Raw genomic sequence first — 15,209 nt, 5'->3', positions numbered from 1 at the left:
CAGAGTCATACCGATAAAATAAAAGGGTGGACTATTAAACAAATTATATCCAGCTAAAACAAGAAAAAGGTGAGATTGGGTGGAATAAGAAAAAAAAAAAATTACTTAGAAAATAAATATAAACGTTTTATTAGAAAACCAATCTTGTATGATGTATTACCAAATGATAGAGATGATCCTCAGTAGGTCATGATTCTTAGGGGCCTTTGCTTTTCATGGTTTAATTAACTTACTTCAATAAGTTCTCTGCTTAACTAGATGTTACTCTTGTGCTAGTTCTTACTCATTTCTCCATGCAAAAAGGGATATAAATGTTATCTATAGTATGCTCCTTCTCTGCTTAACTTTTTGTTTTTTTTTTTGGGGGGGGGGGAGAAGAGAGAGAGAGAGATGTTGAAATACTATCCTAAAAAATGTTGTAACAGTCTCTTTAGCTATGAACTTCCATACTCACTCCACCAAAAGCTAACAGAGAGACTTGTTGTTAGAGACCGCACATAGTGCCACCACTTTGGTGGGATATAAAGCATATCACCTCCCTCTAAAATGCAATCAAGAAATTTCAAGTCACGCATCTTTGGGAACTCTTTCTCGTCTAAGTTGTCTAGATCAACCTTCAAAACCCAATTATATTGAATCAGTATATATATTTGATCTTTAGAAAAGATAATCCGATCCCATCTATATGATCTATACTGACGTCATCAAAAAAAGAAGAAAGAACATGCATGGCAAGGCACTCATTGTTTAGACGGGAAAAACTACACAGAGGAGGTCACATCAATTTTGGCTGGTATAATTAACATGCAACTATAGCATCTCTAAGAAGACCCTCCATGAGCCTAATGTGGATGATTGAAGCTTCTGGAAAATCAGGGAATGTAAATTCATGGGAGTTTGTGTCTTTGTGTGGCAGATTTAGTCAAAAAGATTGGTAACATGCAAAACCAAAGCCACAGCCTCCAACAAATATTGCATGGAAGAGCCCAAACTTCTTCTTGGTCATGAGAAATTAGATCAGAGTTGAGGTTTTTTTTTTTTTTTTTTTTTCTAAATGAGGGCTTGAAAGAGAGAGTAGCTTGGAGGAAGTTTGGATGAGGTGAAGGGGAATGGCATTAGTGCTTTCAATGTTGGGAGGAAGGCCATGGCCGATCTAGTCTAGTGTGGACAATACATTAATTGGAGTTCATTTTCTAAGTCACCATTTAAATATAATTTCTGCAAAAATAAAACCTCCATCAAATTTATCGAAATGCTTTGATAACAACTAAATCGTGCACATTTCTTGGAATCGAGATTCAATAGGGTTAGGATGTAGGGTATATGATGGAAATGGAAAGGGTATTACTTTACTTTCTTCCCTAATTTTCATCTTGTTATTTCCAATTGCAATCAGCTTTAATTATTCAAATTAACTGCACTAGAGAAATTGTTGAAGTTGTTATTACTCTACTTTCAATTCAAGACATAGAAAGATCCTATATTAGACATTGTCCTGAATCCTATCCAGAAACTAGCCACTACGAAATGCAATAAAAGATTCAGAACTCCACCAATTCTCAATTATGTGAAAATAATAAATAAAGAAGAAAGAAGAAAAGTCAATATTCAATTAAACATATCAAGTATTTTTCTGCCAAACTGCAGCAAAGAGCTTTTAATCCAAGCAAAAGAGTCAAGTTCCCACACCGGAAAAGTACAAACATTATTTCGCCGCATACATTGATAGATTGGCGGAGATGCCAACTCCACAGGTTTGTGACCAGTAAAATAGAGGGGATAGCAACTGAGAAGAAATATATCAGAGGACTTCAAAGAAATATAGCCCGTCCAGGACCCCTTGAACTGGTTTTCTAGCCGTCCCGCGACTCCTCGAAAATAAATAAAGTACAAAGTCTTTGAACATGTCCAAACTTTACCTACTTTCAAAAATTTCCCCGTTAACTAGAAATGAATGCAGAATTAATCACAAAAGAACCGTTTGATTCCCCTTTCTCTTTGTATAAATGATCCCAACTTGGGTTACCAAGTAAGCAAGACATTATCCATTCTTGTTTTTCATTCTGTTTTCAACAGCAATGGCACAAAACAAGGAACACATAGTTATGTTCCCATTCATGGCACAAGGCCACATAATTCCATTCTTGGCTTTGGCCCAACTACTAGAGCAGAAAAAGGGTTGCACCATAACCCTCATCAACACCCCACTCAACATCAAGAAGCTCAGCTCCTCTTTATCTCCAAGCTCCTCCATTCGCCTCCTTGAAATCCCTTTCAAAAGCTCCGACCACGGCCTCCCTCCTGATGCCGAAAACACCAATGCCTTAACCCGCCATCTCTTCTTCAAACTCGTTCAAGCTACCTTGTCCCTCAAACCCTCTTTCAAACATCTCATGCACAATCTTGTTCATGAAAGAAATGGACAACATGGACGACCAGCTTGCATCATCAGCGACATCTTCTTTGGATGGACTACAGAGATAGCTCATGAGCTTGGCATGCGCCATGCTGTGTTTTCCACAGCTGGAGGGTTTGGCACAGCGTGCTATTACTCAGCATGCTTGCATTTACCTCATCTGAAAGCAAAATCTGATGAAACTGAATTCACCCTACCTGATTTTCCGGAAGCTAATAAATTCCATTTCTCCCAGCTCCCAGAAAGTCTCAGAGCCAGCAATGGCACTGACCTTTTTGCATTGCACTGGAAAAAAATATTTACTGAGACGGTGAAAACCGACGGGTTTATAATCAACGCAGTGGAGGAGCTTGACAGAATTGGAACAATGTACCTCAGGAAGACCTTTAACATGCCAGTTTGGGCAATAGGGCCACTTCTTCTATCATCAAATGGAACTAACAGAGCTGGAAGAGAAGCCAAACTCACACCAGAGGCATGCAAAAACTGGCTTGATGCGAAAACACCCAATTCGGTTTTGTACATATCATTTGGTTCTCAGAATATACTATCCAAGTCTCAGATGATGCAGTTGGCAATGGCATTGGAGGCTAGTGGAAAAAATTTCATTTGGGTTGTTAGGCCACCATTGGAATATGATATAGATTCAGAGTTCAAGGAGGATGAATGGTTGCCAAAGGGGTTCGTGCAGAGGATTAAAACTCAAAACAAAGGGTTAATTGTGGAAAATTGGGCACCTCAAGTTGAAATTCTGTCTCATAAAGCAACCTCTGCTTTTTTGAGCCATTGTGGGTGGAATTCAGTGGTGGAGTCCCTGATCCATGGGGTGCCTTTAATTGGGTGGCCTATGGCTTCTGAACAGTTTTTTAATGCCAAGTATTTGGTGGAGCAGGTTGGGGTTTGTGTGGAGGTAGCAAGAGGGAGGAGCTGTGAGGTTAGGCATGAAGATATAGTGGCAACGATGGATTTGGTGATGAATGCGACAGAGAAAGGGAATCAAATGAGAAGAAAAGCTTGTGAGGTCAAGGAAATTATTAAGGATGCCATGAAGGATGAAGATGGATACAAGGGGTCGTCTATTAAAGCTTTGGAAGACTTCTCTTACTGCTTGATGGAGTTATGATTGATCATGATGAATAAAGTCTATCCTAATAGTCTGTCCACATTTGAAGTCTTTACACGTTCGTTTTAATTACTGTTTAAGTATGGCAATAATGTTTTAATTACTGTTTCAGTATTTCAATAATGCTTAGAAGTTCATGGAACCAAACGTTTGTTTTTGTTGACTATTAAAGCTGGTTGGCTAGTAGACTTCAAGGGCAGTTGATGTTTGTTTATTGAATGAAGATTGAGATTTTTCTCTCATCTCTTTACTCTTTTCCTGGGTATTCTCGAATTAACAAATTAGAGTTTTAATTCCAGTTATTCTTAGAATCAACGGAGTTAAGTTTGCTCAAAATTATCTTTTGTTTTCCTGGGTATTCTCGAATTAACAAATTAGAGTTTTAATTCCAGTTATTCTTAGAATCAACGGAGTTAAGTTTGCTCAAAATTATCTTTTGTTCTTGTTCCACTGCATCACTGCTGCTGCAGAGTCATACCGATAAAATAAAAGGGTGGACTATTAAACAAATTATATTCAGCTAAAACAAGAAAAAGGTGAGATTGGGTGGAATAAGAAAAAAAAATTACTTAGAAAATATGACAGGACCCGATCCCAATTCCACTTTGGAATTCGAACCAAGCCTTGTGTGTGTCCGACATTTGGCAACTGTCGGGCACAGATGACCATTTTACCCTTCCTGTTACAGTTACTATGAAAACTTCCTTTGGACTTCTGCCGAAAATTCGGCAGAGTCTCCCATGTATTTTGACAAAAACCATATTTTTCCACCTGTCTAACCATCATATATACCCACACCAACCGCCAGAATAGAATAACCAAGTATTCACCAGCTCCAGTTTTCCACAAAAACGAGATACCAGAGTATTTTCTAAAGTTTATAGGGTTTTAAGGATTTTTCCACAAAACTCTACCCGATTTGGTGGCGCGGAAGCTAGGAATGGCCCGGTGGTGGATCCTGCGCACTTCTACGGCCTGGGGGCGAAAAACAGGTTGAAAATGTGAGTGGACAAAAATAATGTTCTTGAAAACAATTTATAACCATAATAACCCCCATTTTAAAATAAGTAAGGATATAAATCGATGGTTTGTCTATATTTCACTACAAGGTATTCAAATAAGCATGTAAAAACATACTGAAGAATATACTCGTATAACTGAACAAATATATAAAGATATAAATGCGCGAATATCAAAGAAACTGGTATAAAATAACTGAAAGTCATAATTGGATAAAAGAAAGCTCAAAATCCTTTAAAACTACCACCTATTTGTACCCTGTCATATCCGTCAATTCCCCTGGCAGGTCTCGGGCGTCACGCAGTCTACCCGAGCGGCAAACTTGCGAAATCAGGGGACTATGATTAGTCTAATCCGCCGGCAGGTCTCGATGACACCAAGTCGACTCGAGCCGCTCTGGCAAGATACAGGGGACCGTAGTCAGCCTGATCCGCAATCCTGGCAGGTCTCGGGGACACAGAGTCAGCCGAGCCGCAATCCTGGCAGGTCTCGGGACACCAAGTCCGCCGAGCCGCAAATCCTGGCACTCACGGTCCGAGCGTCCCCGAAACTCGTGAGGCAAAGTCAAGTGCACTGACTGAACTGTAAACAGACTGAATGTCTGTAGACATCGGTCCGTCTGAGGGTAATCACCAAATAAAAAGGCGGGTACACGGTGGTTTTAAACAACTATTCTAGAAAAACCTGATAAGTCCCTGTAATGTGGTAAATCTGAGGTAAGCTGCCATTTCTGTATCACAAATCTCAAGTCTACTACTCAACTGAGTAATATAAAGATAAAGATGTTTTACACTACATTTCATACTCGAAAAATATGTAATAACACTTATTCAAGATCAAATACTGAAATTTATTCAGATAAACTCATTTATAAAAACTTATTTGTATAAAATTAATATAAAATCACTTATGAAATCTTATTTATGGAAATCATCTATATAACTTATTTATATAAAAGCCTTTATGAAAGAAAGTCCACTCACTGATGGTCCGAGCTAACTGGACCCTTCGAAGGTCCCTCCTGTGGGTTAACTGGACCTCTAGTGCCTGATTATCCATAATAATAAATTAATAAACTGCTGAATAAAAGAATTAAATTAAACACCCTGCCCCCGGCTCCTAGAATTACGTGCACTCGTTTTAGAATTACTCCTATGCCCACTTTAACCTTTCAAACAATTAGAACGGTCTTAAAAGACTCGAAGCCTTACTAAGCGATAACTTACCAGACCGGCCGATCCGGGACCCGTGGGGTCCACGATCTCCGATGGCCAATCGGAGTTTCTCTGAAGGTTCCTCATAGAGAAGGAACCATGTTCCGCTAATTTGGTCCGAAACGGACGGTCGGATTGGCCAAAATCACATTATCGCTTAAAATCCAAACCCTAGCCCCAGGGTTCGTGATTTCGGAGTATCCGGGACTCCGATTCGCAATCCGTCGAATTCTACACGATCCTGGAATCATGTAGTACAACATATCCAAAATTCAGTGCGATCCAACGATTTGACGACACTGCACCCAAGGATCGCGCGATATGAAAAATCCGTTCATGGCTCAAACGGACTCCGAATCGAGATCCACGAAATCCTACGCGCTCGTGATGACATGAGGATCACAAAACTACACAGAGTTACTTCACCACCCTCGCCCACGCGCCGCCACACGCGCGGGCAGATTGGGTGTCCAAAGTGATTTTTGGGTTGCTGAAAAAATCTCGGAACCAAGACTCCAAACTCCTATCCTAGGTAAAACACCCCATTTGGAGTCACTTTTGTTCTTGGACATACCCCAAAAAGTGACCGGAAACAGCCGATCACGGCGGCCGAAGTTTCGGCCAATATTCAAGTCGAAAATCGAACGTTCTAGAGCTAAAATCGATCGAAACCCATACATCCATCAGCTAGAACACGAAAAATAGCTGAGAAACCATACCTTACTCAATCGATTTGGTGGAGAATTGAGGGAGAACGAGGAGCTCAAAATTCAAACTGAAAAATCGGCAAAAATGGCAATTTTCGGCGAGCTCCAGCCACGGCAAGGGTGGCGACGGGTCGGGGAAGGACGGCGGTCGAGTGGTGGTTCGTTTGGTACCGGTCTCGGAGATCAGCTCCAGCTGTGGCGGCCGTGGCGACGTCGGGAAGGGAGGGAGGTCGACTGGCGCGAGGGATCGGGAGGAGAGAGAAATGAGGAGAGAGAAGGGAGGAAGGGATAAAAATCTGACTTTTTGACCAAATTACCATTTTGCCCTTCGCGGTATTTTGATCGTAATTTCTTCGTTACAACTCCGATTCGAGTCTACTCCGTGTCTGCGGACTCGTTTCGCCGTGCTCTACGCAACGGCGTAAGCGAAATTGCCAAATTCTTTCTCGATCAAAAAGTCAACTTTTTCCCTATTAAATAATGCGAGGGTAAAATTGTCTTTTTGCTAGAATATATTAATCATACTTTTTAGATATTTTGTTATTTTCTTAATATTTTGTTTTGGGTTATTACAAAATAAATACAAACGTTTTATTAGAAAACCAATCTTGTATGATGTATTACCAAATGATAGAGATGATCCTCAGTAGGTCATGATTCTTAGGGGCCTTTGCTTTTCATGGTTTAATTAACTTACTTCAATAAGTTCTCTGCTTAACTAGATGTTACTCTTGTGCTAGTTCTTACTCATTTCTCCATGCAAAAAGGGATATAAATGTTATCTATAGTATGCTCCTTCTCTGCTTAACTTGTTCTTGTTTTTTTTTGGGGGGGGGGGGGGGGGGAGAGAGAGAGAGAGATGTTGAAATACTATCCTAAAAAATGTTGTAACAGTTTCTTTTAAATCAGACATCTGTAAGTCTTATCATATGATGTAAGATTGAACAGAATGTTGTATACATGAGAGTAACATTTTTGGAACTGACAACTGCCCTGTGTCTTATACCGATACCAAAAAGAATAAACAAGACACGGCTGAACTTCTAAATCCACCAAAAGCTATGAACTTCCATACTCACTCCACCAAAAGCTAACAGAGAGACTTGTTGTTAGAGACCGCACATAGTGCCACCACTTTGGTGGGATATAAAGCATATCCCCTTCCTCTAAAATGCAATCAAGAAATTCCAAGTCACGCATCTTTGGGAACTCTTTCTCGTCTAAGTTGTCTAGATCAACCTTCAAACCCAAATTATATTGAATCAGTATATATATATTTGATCTTTAGAAAAGAGAATCCGATCCCATCTATATGATCTAAACTGACGTCATCAAAAAAAGAAGAAAGAACATGCATGGCAAGGCACTCATTCTTTAGACGGGAAAAACTACACAAAGGAGGTCACATCAATTTTGGCTGGTATAATTAACATGCAACTATAGCATCTCTATTCTCAATAAGATAATAAGCAAATTTGTTTAGATGGTTCCCTCACTTTAATGAGGTCAAGAATGTAATTACCTGGCTTGAGTTGCAAAGCATGGTTTCAGTGTATGGGTAGAGTTCCTCTGACAACGAAGCCAGGTAGAGCCTTATATACTTTTTGCCAACTACCTGAAAATGAGCAATGGATTTCAGTCATATAGAGGTTTGATCAATTATTTGTACGATGAAAAACCACATGCATATATGAACAGACACATATTTGCGAATGTTTGTGCATGTATTCAAGTACTGTATGTCTGTGCCTGGAATTGTGCATGCAAATAATCTTGTTATTCATGATAGTTAAGCACACTGAACTGGTTATGTACTTAAGACACAGTGTGGTAGTAACATGTCTCAAGATAACTATAAGTTGCAGTCTTCAACAACATACTATGGTGTAGAGCCAGCACAACTAGGTATGTTCTATGAAACTATCAGCTTCTAAACTACGTTTGAGCACGAGGTTTCACTCCTTTGAGATGGCAATGAGACAATGCCCTTAGTATACAATCATTCATTTTTTTTGAGTGAGACTCTTATCTCCACAATGATGTGACTCTCCCATTACCAATGATTTGCTTCCCTAGCAAAACCATGGAATGAATTCTGCAAATCACAACTGAAACAATTTGGTGGTAAATCAAGCTTACTATATGATTATTCTACTGAATAAGCAACCAATAAACTAATGTATGCCACTTCTAAGGCCAAACCTGAATCCCAGCCTTGCAATAAAGCTAATAGAAAGGGGAAATATAAGCAAAATACCAAGATGACAGAGACTCAAAAATAAGAACTGTAAGGTTGAAAATGAATGACGAACTCCAGTAGGCAACATGATGATAATAGTATGCCATGTAGAAAAATCTGTCTAAAATACCTGAGCAAGCACATTATGGTGTGGATCATGGTGTAATGGGGTTACTGTCCCAGCTGGACCAAACCAAGCATTTAGAGACCTTAGATCCCCACCACCGGCAAAACAATAGTCGGGAATACATATGTCGTCACGCAGCTCGTTTATCTGCCAATCATTAGTGGGATATCAAAAACTGGAAGATGGCATATTGGCAATGTCCAGCCCAACAAGTAGGCATATTTCTATTAAAACATGGTAACCGTGTAACACACCTGATCAAACAATGGATGCTGAGCAAGATATGTTGGGGCAGCAGAGGAAGAGCCATTAGCCTTAATCCTCTCAAGAAACTGGGAAAATGTAATAAGTTCTTGCTTCCACTCTGGGTATAAATAATTTTTCCCAACCTACAAGCATTCAAAACTTTACCAATTGTCAGTTATTTAACAAAAGCGAAAGAAGAACGAAGAAAGTAATCCAATCAAGCATCAATTACTTATTAATGTAACCAAAAAGTAAGCATCTTTCCAATAAATTAGTACTAAATTTATATAGTTCGAATAAGATTAATCACCTCAACTGGCACTGTGCGATCACCAGCAACCCTTGTCAGATAATCCATGTCATTCCACTTAGTCCTGGCCGGCCAATGACCCATGCCATCGCTTATTATAACTGGGTAACCCGGTAAGAGATATTCACGCAAAAACCCCTCCAAAGATAGTCCAGACCTCTTCAAAACCATTTTACAAGAAAGTGACTTTGTGGGCAAAACTCCAAGCAACTGCGCAATCAAAACCAAAAGACTAAAATCAATGGGTGTTTGCGATAACCCAGTAACTAGAAACCAATTCCAAAGCTACACTTGTGTGAAAGCAGAGGACTTGGGATCCCTTTCAATGTGTAAATTAATTATTATTTTTTTAAATTTAATGCTATGAATTTCAAAAACAGATGCTACCTTTGAGCTTTGAATAATAAAAAGGCTATGAATTCAGATATTAAATGACGAACCTCACCTCCGTCGAGTCGAGGTCGTCAGGGACCAATCGGCGGTCCGATTTGGGGCATTGCTGTTGTTTTTCAGAAACCCTAGCGGCCCTGACTTTGGCAGAGACAATGGCGATGAGGGAATACAAGTCGGGTTTCAAGAGCGGGCCGCCCATGATGAGGCCCATGTCGAGTGCCCTGAGGGCGTCGCTAAACTCACCGGCGATGGCATGGACCTTGGCCACGTGGAGGCAGGCCATGGAGTAGGCGTCGCGCCACACGGGTAACACGGAGTGCCAGGGGCCCGAGTGGAGCTGCTCCCAAGCCATCTCGCGAGCCGCCTCTGCGGCCCGGAGGTCTCCGGCGGCTGCTCGAGCCGCCATGCTGACGTAAGCGTAGCCGCCGTGCTGGGAGACGTCCTGGAGGAGCTGAGCGGACTCAGAGTCAAGGATTGGGGTCTGGAGATGGTTGTCAGAGTTTGCGGTGGACATGGCAGTTGGAGGAGGAGCTGCGGCCAGTTGTTGGGAGGGTGAACAGAGTAGATATTTTGGGTGGGGGTTGGTTGACTGATAACTGATAAGAAAAGGAGAGATATTTTTTATAAAAAGTGCAGATGCGACGTGTTGGCGCTGTCTTTGGTTTCGATCTTTCTCTTTCTTTCTTTTTTCTTTTTTTTCTTTTTTTTCTTTTTAGTTTATGAACTTGTGATATTTTTGGGTCCACGTGAATAAGAGATTTATGATATGGGTTGAAATTTTTTTTTCTTCTATAAAAGTGATATTGGAGGGGGATTCGAGAGATATTGTGGAATTTAAGCATGTGAATCCTGTGATGATAATGATGGGAGAACAATTCGGAATTTTTTGTTTTCGAAGTCTTGTTAGGAATGCTTTGTTGTTAGCTAGTAAACTTTTTGGTTAGAGGAAGAGCCTTCATTGCTTGGGGCAAGTCCAATGGTAAGCTCTAAAACAGGCCCTAAAAATAGTGGATGAAACCTCATTTAGAGCTTTGGTGGAATCTTTCTGGCTTTAAAGAAATCTTTTTCACAATTGGAGCTCTAAATGTTTTAATTTTGTAATTTATATGCTTTTTTTTTTTTTTGGTAAACTTATTTTGTGTTCATGGATGTTTATGTTTATTTATTTATTTATGAACTTTCAATATAAAATAAAAATAAAAATAAAAAGAGTAAATTTTGGATGATATTCTGAAATATAAATTGAAAGCAAACACAAGAAAACAAAAAACAGAAGAAAAAAAAAACAAAAAACAAAAAAAGTAACAGCATCAACACAACAGCTTATAAGGACATTTCCACCTTATTTGTCATCGCAAAAGGCAAGAGGAGGCACGAGTTGTTACTATTTACTTGAATAGTGCCTGCCCTAACAATTTTGTTGTTGCTTTTTCACCCCTTGCCATGAGAAAGGGCAATTACTATTCACAACAAATTAATTTTATTTTTTATACTTATTATAAGATTAATTTTGATAAGATTTTCGGTTGTCATATGTCCATAAGATTTTCAGTTACCGCATGTCCATATTTATTATAAAATTCACATATCAGATTTTCGATTGCTACTATTGCACCATAGGAGGGCTGCTCATATGTTTGATGAAGATATGTTTCGGAGCATTATGATGACGTGCATCATCCTCCATAACATGATTGTGGAGGATGTGTATGATTATGATGAACCAGAGATATTCGAACCCGATACCATGAACACAACATTGACAAAAATTTATGAACGACTCATGGGAGCAAATGGATAACCCTCTGGAGCATAAACCGTTGATTAGGGACGGTCATTACAACAACTGTATGATTGACCGTTATACGGAAGTGCAATCTTCTTATGTTCACGAAGGACGTCAAGTTGACTTGAACGAACACTTATGGGCGCTGAGAGACAATCACAGTCAATGAAGTCAAGTTTAATGCTTTGTTTTGAATTATGCTTTGTTTTATTTGTGGTTTGTTTTGAATTATGCTTTGTTTTGTTTGTGGTTTATTTTCAATTATGCTTTGTTTTGATGTATTCAATGTTTTAAGTAAATAGCTATATTATTGAATGATTTCTTTATTCAATAAAAGACAATCAACACAATTAATTAAGAAAAGGCAACCATATCAATACAACCAATGGTTTTCGTCATTTAACCAATCCGTGTTGCTAGGTCTATCATCACGGAAAAGCCTTTTTCTCATAATATCCCTTCGTTCTTGCTTCCAAAATGTCTTTGTTTCAGGGGACATATGGCTTGCATCCATGGTCGTGGTTTCCCGATTTTTCTTGTCCATGCCTTGTTTATGTGCATACTTCTTTTCTCTTGCAAATGCGTCATTTCTTGCCCTGTCAGCCTAATCTCTTTTCATGTCTCTCTCAATTCTCAATGCGCCGTTGTTAGCAATTAGCTCCAAAAATTTTGCACATTTATTGTTCGAAGTGCTCCTTCTCTTAGCCTTTGACGCCTTTCTCCCAATAGACCTCGGTTCCCTTTGGATTGGTGAGTCTTGATCGATCGAGGAGTCCAATAGCGAATCCGATACCGGTGAATCATGGAATGGAGTCTCATTCAACACAACGCTCGGACTTGTGGGAATAATTTTGAATCTCAGACAATTCTTCACGACCTCCTTGCAAATGCGTCATTTCTTGCCCTGTCAGCCTAATCTCTTTTCATGTCTCTCTCAATTCTCAATGCGCCGTTGTTAGCAATTAGCTCCAAAAATTTTGCACATTTATTGTTCGAAGTGCTCCTTCTCTTAGCCTTTGACGCCTTTCTCCCAATAGACCTCGGTTCCCTTTGGATTGGTGAGTCTTGATCGATCGAGGAGTCCAATAGCGAATCCGATACCGGTGAATCATGGAATGGAGTCTCATTCAACACAACGCTCGGACTTGTGGGAATAATTTTGAATCTCAGACAATTCTTCACGACCTCCCAACATTGGTGATTGTTGAATGATTTTTTTCCTTGGCCTGTGGCACCGAATCACATTTGTGCTTGAATAATCTATAATAAAAAATAAAAAATGGACAGGCAAGAAAATATCAAAAAATATGATATTGAATTTAATAAAACGACAATTACAAAAACTTTACCTCATTGCCAAGATTTTTGCCGCTTCAAACGTTGTCCCTCGCTTTTGCCAACGCATCTCTTCATTTCCCTAACTTTATTCAAAATTTTCCATCTATTAGCCAAGGTCATTTCCTTACGAGGCGAACCCGATCTTTCACAAAATTCTCCATGAATTTTCCTTCACATATAAGAGAACTTCATTTCATTGCCCGTGATCGGGCAATGACCAACTTGGACCCAACACTCACACAATAAAACATCTTCCATGGTTGCCCATGAGCTTCCGGTTTCGATGGAAGAGGCCATTTGTATTTTTACACAAATGGAATTTAAAGTAGTAGAAAATTTGGTGTGGAAAGTGAATAATATTTGTAGGTATTTATAGAAGAAAAATTTCAGAACTTTTTGGTATTTTTTTCAAATTTGTTTTCAATTTTTATGTAACAAAAATTGGCAGCCGTTTGATGGCAACGGAAAAATTGATCGAACACCCCAAGTAGCGCCATGTGGCTTCTAGTCGTTGGAGGAAAGAAATTCAATTTTTTTTTACTGTTGGCGTGTATGACATAGGTGGTACGTCACAAGCGAACAGTAAAAATTATTTAATTTCGTGCGCTGATGTCATAGCCCTCGAGCAAGAGCTCGGGCTCATCTTGCCTTGGGCCTTGCCAGGGTTGGTGGAGCCCATCTATTGCCCTAAAAAGATTTGTGTGCATGAAGCTGCTTTTGAGGCCTATGGGGCTTTTTGCGTGGGCTACATAGCGAGGGTGGAAGTGCTCTAAAAATATGTAACATTCCATATCGACCAACAGAGAGGGGGTGATGTGCCTTATATGTACATGCCCGCCTCCATCTAGCATGAGGCCTTTTGGGAGCTTACTGGTTTCGTAGTCATGGGAACTCCGTAGTTAAGCGAGTTGGGGCTAGAGTAATCTCAGGATAGGTGACCCACTGGGAAGTTGCTCATGAGTTCCCAGAAACAAAACAGTGAGGGCATAGAGGAAGGCCCAAAGCGGACAATATCGTGCTAAGGCAGAGTCAATCCCGGGATGTAACAATTTGGTGTCAGAGCCACTCTGCGATGTGGTGCGAGTGTGCCTATGAGGATGTCGGGCCCCTAAGGTGGGTGGATTGTAACATCCCACATTGACCAACGAAGAAGGGGTGATGTGCCTTATATGTACATGCCCGCCTCCATCTAGCACGAGGCATTTTGGGAACTCACTGGTTTTGGAGTCATGGGAACTCCGAAGTTAAGCGAGTTAGGGCTACAATAATCCCAGGATGGGTGACCCACTGGGAAGTTGCTCATGAGTTCCCAAAAATAGAACCGTGAGGGCATAGAGGGGGAGCCCAAAGCAGACAATATCGTGCTAGGGCGGAGTTGATCCCGGGATGTGACAACATAAAAAGAAATATAAGCAAAAAAGGGGATGTCAAGGAAAGCAAAAAAAACACAAGGTCGGCGATTGGATTAGCTAAGGAAAGCAGATCCAGACGAGTAGCCATGGAGAGCTACGTAGGCGAGTGAATGGCAACACCTAAGAGCAACTCCACCCATGAGGGCAAAGTCTAAGGCAAGGGCAAGCAAGGGCTGCCACTATTCATGTGAATAGTGTCAGCCTTGCCATTTGTGGTTCCATCCATGAAGGCAAAGTCTATGGCAAGTCTAGGGCAATTACTATTCATTGTACTTTATTTCCCTTTTTTTATACTTTAAATCATTAATTTTGATAATCTTTTATAATTAAATTTTCGGATAAGATTTTCGGATGAGAATCTCGGTTGCCACGTGCTTTATTCCAGATAAAATTTTCGGATATTCATTAATAAAAATTATAATCTCAGATTTCCGATAAAATTTTCACCCTCTAAAATTGTGCCACGTGTCCCATGTCTGATAAGATTTTCAGATGCTTTTTTGATTGAATAAAAAAGAAACAATACAACAAATTAAAGGATAATACAACAATTTAAAAAAAAATACAACGATTATAAAAAAAATACAACTATACAATCTAATGGTTTTCATCATTTAGCCAATCCGTATTGCTAGGTCCGTCGTCATGGAAAAGTTTTCTTCTCATCTCGTTTATGCTTCCAATAGGCCTTTGTTTCAAGAGACATATGGCTCGTATCCATGGCCATGATTTTCATCTCTCTTTCATCGTCGTCTTTTTCTTTTGCATGTTGCTTTTCAATTGCAAAGGCTTCCAATCGTGCCTTGTCCGCTTCATCTCTCCTCAAGTCTCTCTCAAATCTTAGAGAGTTGTTCTTAGCTATTTGCTCGAATATTTGA

The 15,209-nt window shown here is 39.9% G+C and overlaps 2 protein-coding genes across 2 annotated transcripts; one reads left to right on the top strand and one right to left on the bottom strand.

Annotated features, from left to right (window-relative positions):
* The first annotated feature begins 2,049 nt into the window (after positions 1–2,049).
* Positions 2,050–3,673, top strand: LOC117632425 (UDP-glycosyltransferase 92A1). Its single transcript, XM_034365893.1, has one exon. It carries the CDS (start codon positions 2,079–2,081, stop codon positions 3,537–3,539), a length of 1,461 nt encoding a protein of 486 aa, XP_034221784.1. The 5' UTR covers positions 2,050–2,078; the 3' UTR covers positions 3,540–3,673.
* Positions 3,674–7,374: 3,701 nt separating this feature from the next.
* On the bottom strand, positions 7,375–10,463 carry LOC117631324 (lysine-specific demethylase JMJ30). The gene is made up of 6 exons (XM_034364407.1): positions 9,848–10,463; positions 9,403–9,612; positions 9,101–9,235; positions 8,850–8,993; positions 8,003–8,095; positions 7,375–7,719 (listed from the first exon to the last, which is right to left on the bottom strand). The coding sequence occupies exons 1-6, from the start codon at positions 10,307–10,309 to the stop codon at positions 7,540–7,542; spliced, it is 1,224 nt and encodes a 407-aa protein (XP_034220298.1). The 5' UTR covers positions 10,310–10,463; the 3' UTR covers positions 7,375–7,539.
* Positions 10,464–15,209: the final 4,746 nt, after the last annotated feature.

The sequence above is a fragment of the Prunus dulcis genome, chromosome 6, assembly GCF_902201215.1.
Source record: "Prunus dulcis chromosome 6, ALMONDv2, whole genome shotgun sequence".
Classification (NCBI taxonomy): Eukaryota; Viridiplantae; Streptophyta; class Magnoliopsida; order Rosales; family Rosaceae; genus Prunus; species Prunus dulcis.
The sequence above is the reverse complement of the archived record's forward strand: the minus strand, read 5'-3'. Positions and strand labels throughout refer to the sequence as shown.

Excerpts from the sequence above, each read along its gene's own strand:
- LOC117632425 (XM_034365893.1), top strand. The coding sequence starts at position 2,079 with ATGGCACAAAACAAGGAACACATAGTTATGTTCCCATTCATGGCACAA.
- LOC117631324 (XM_034364407.1), bottom strand. The coding sequence starts at position 10,309 with ATGTCCACCGCAAACTCTGACAACCATCTCCAGACCCCAATCCTTGAC. Across the intron at positions 9,613-9,847 it reads ACGACCTCGACTCGACGGAG|TTGCTTGGAGTTTTGCCCAC; the intron begins GTGAGGTTCGTC and ends TTGATTGCGCAG. Across the intron at positions 8,994-9,100 it reads AGCATCCATTGTTTGATCAG|ATAAACGAGCTGCGTGACGA; the intron begins GTGTGTTACACG and ends AATGATTGGCAG.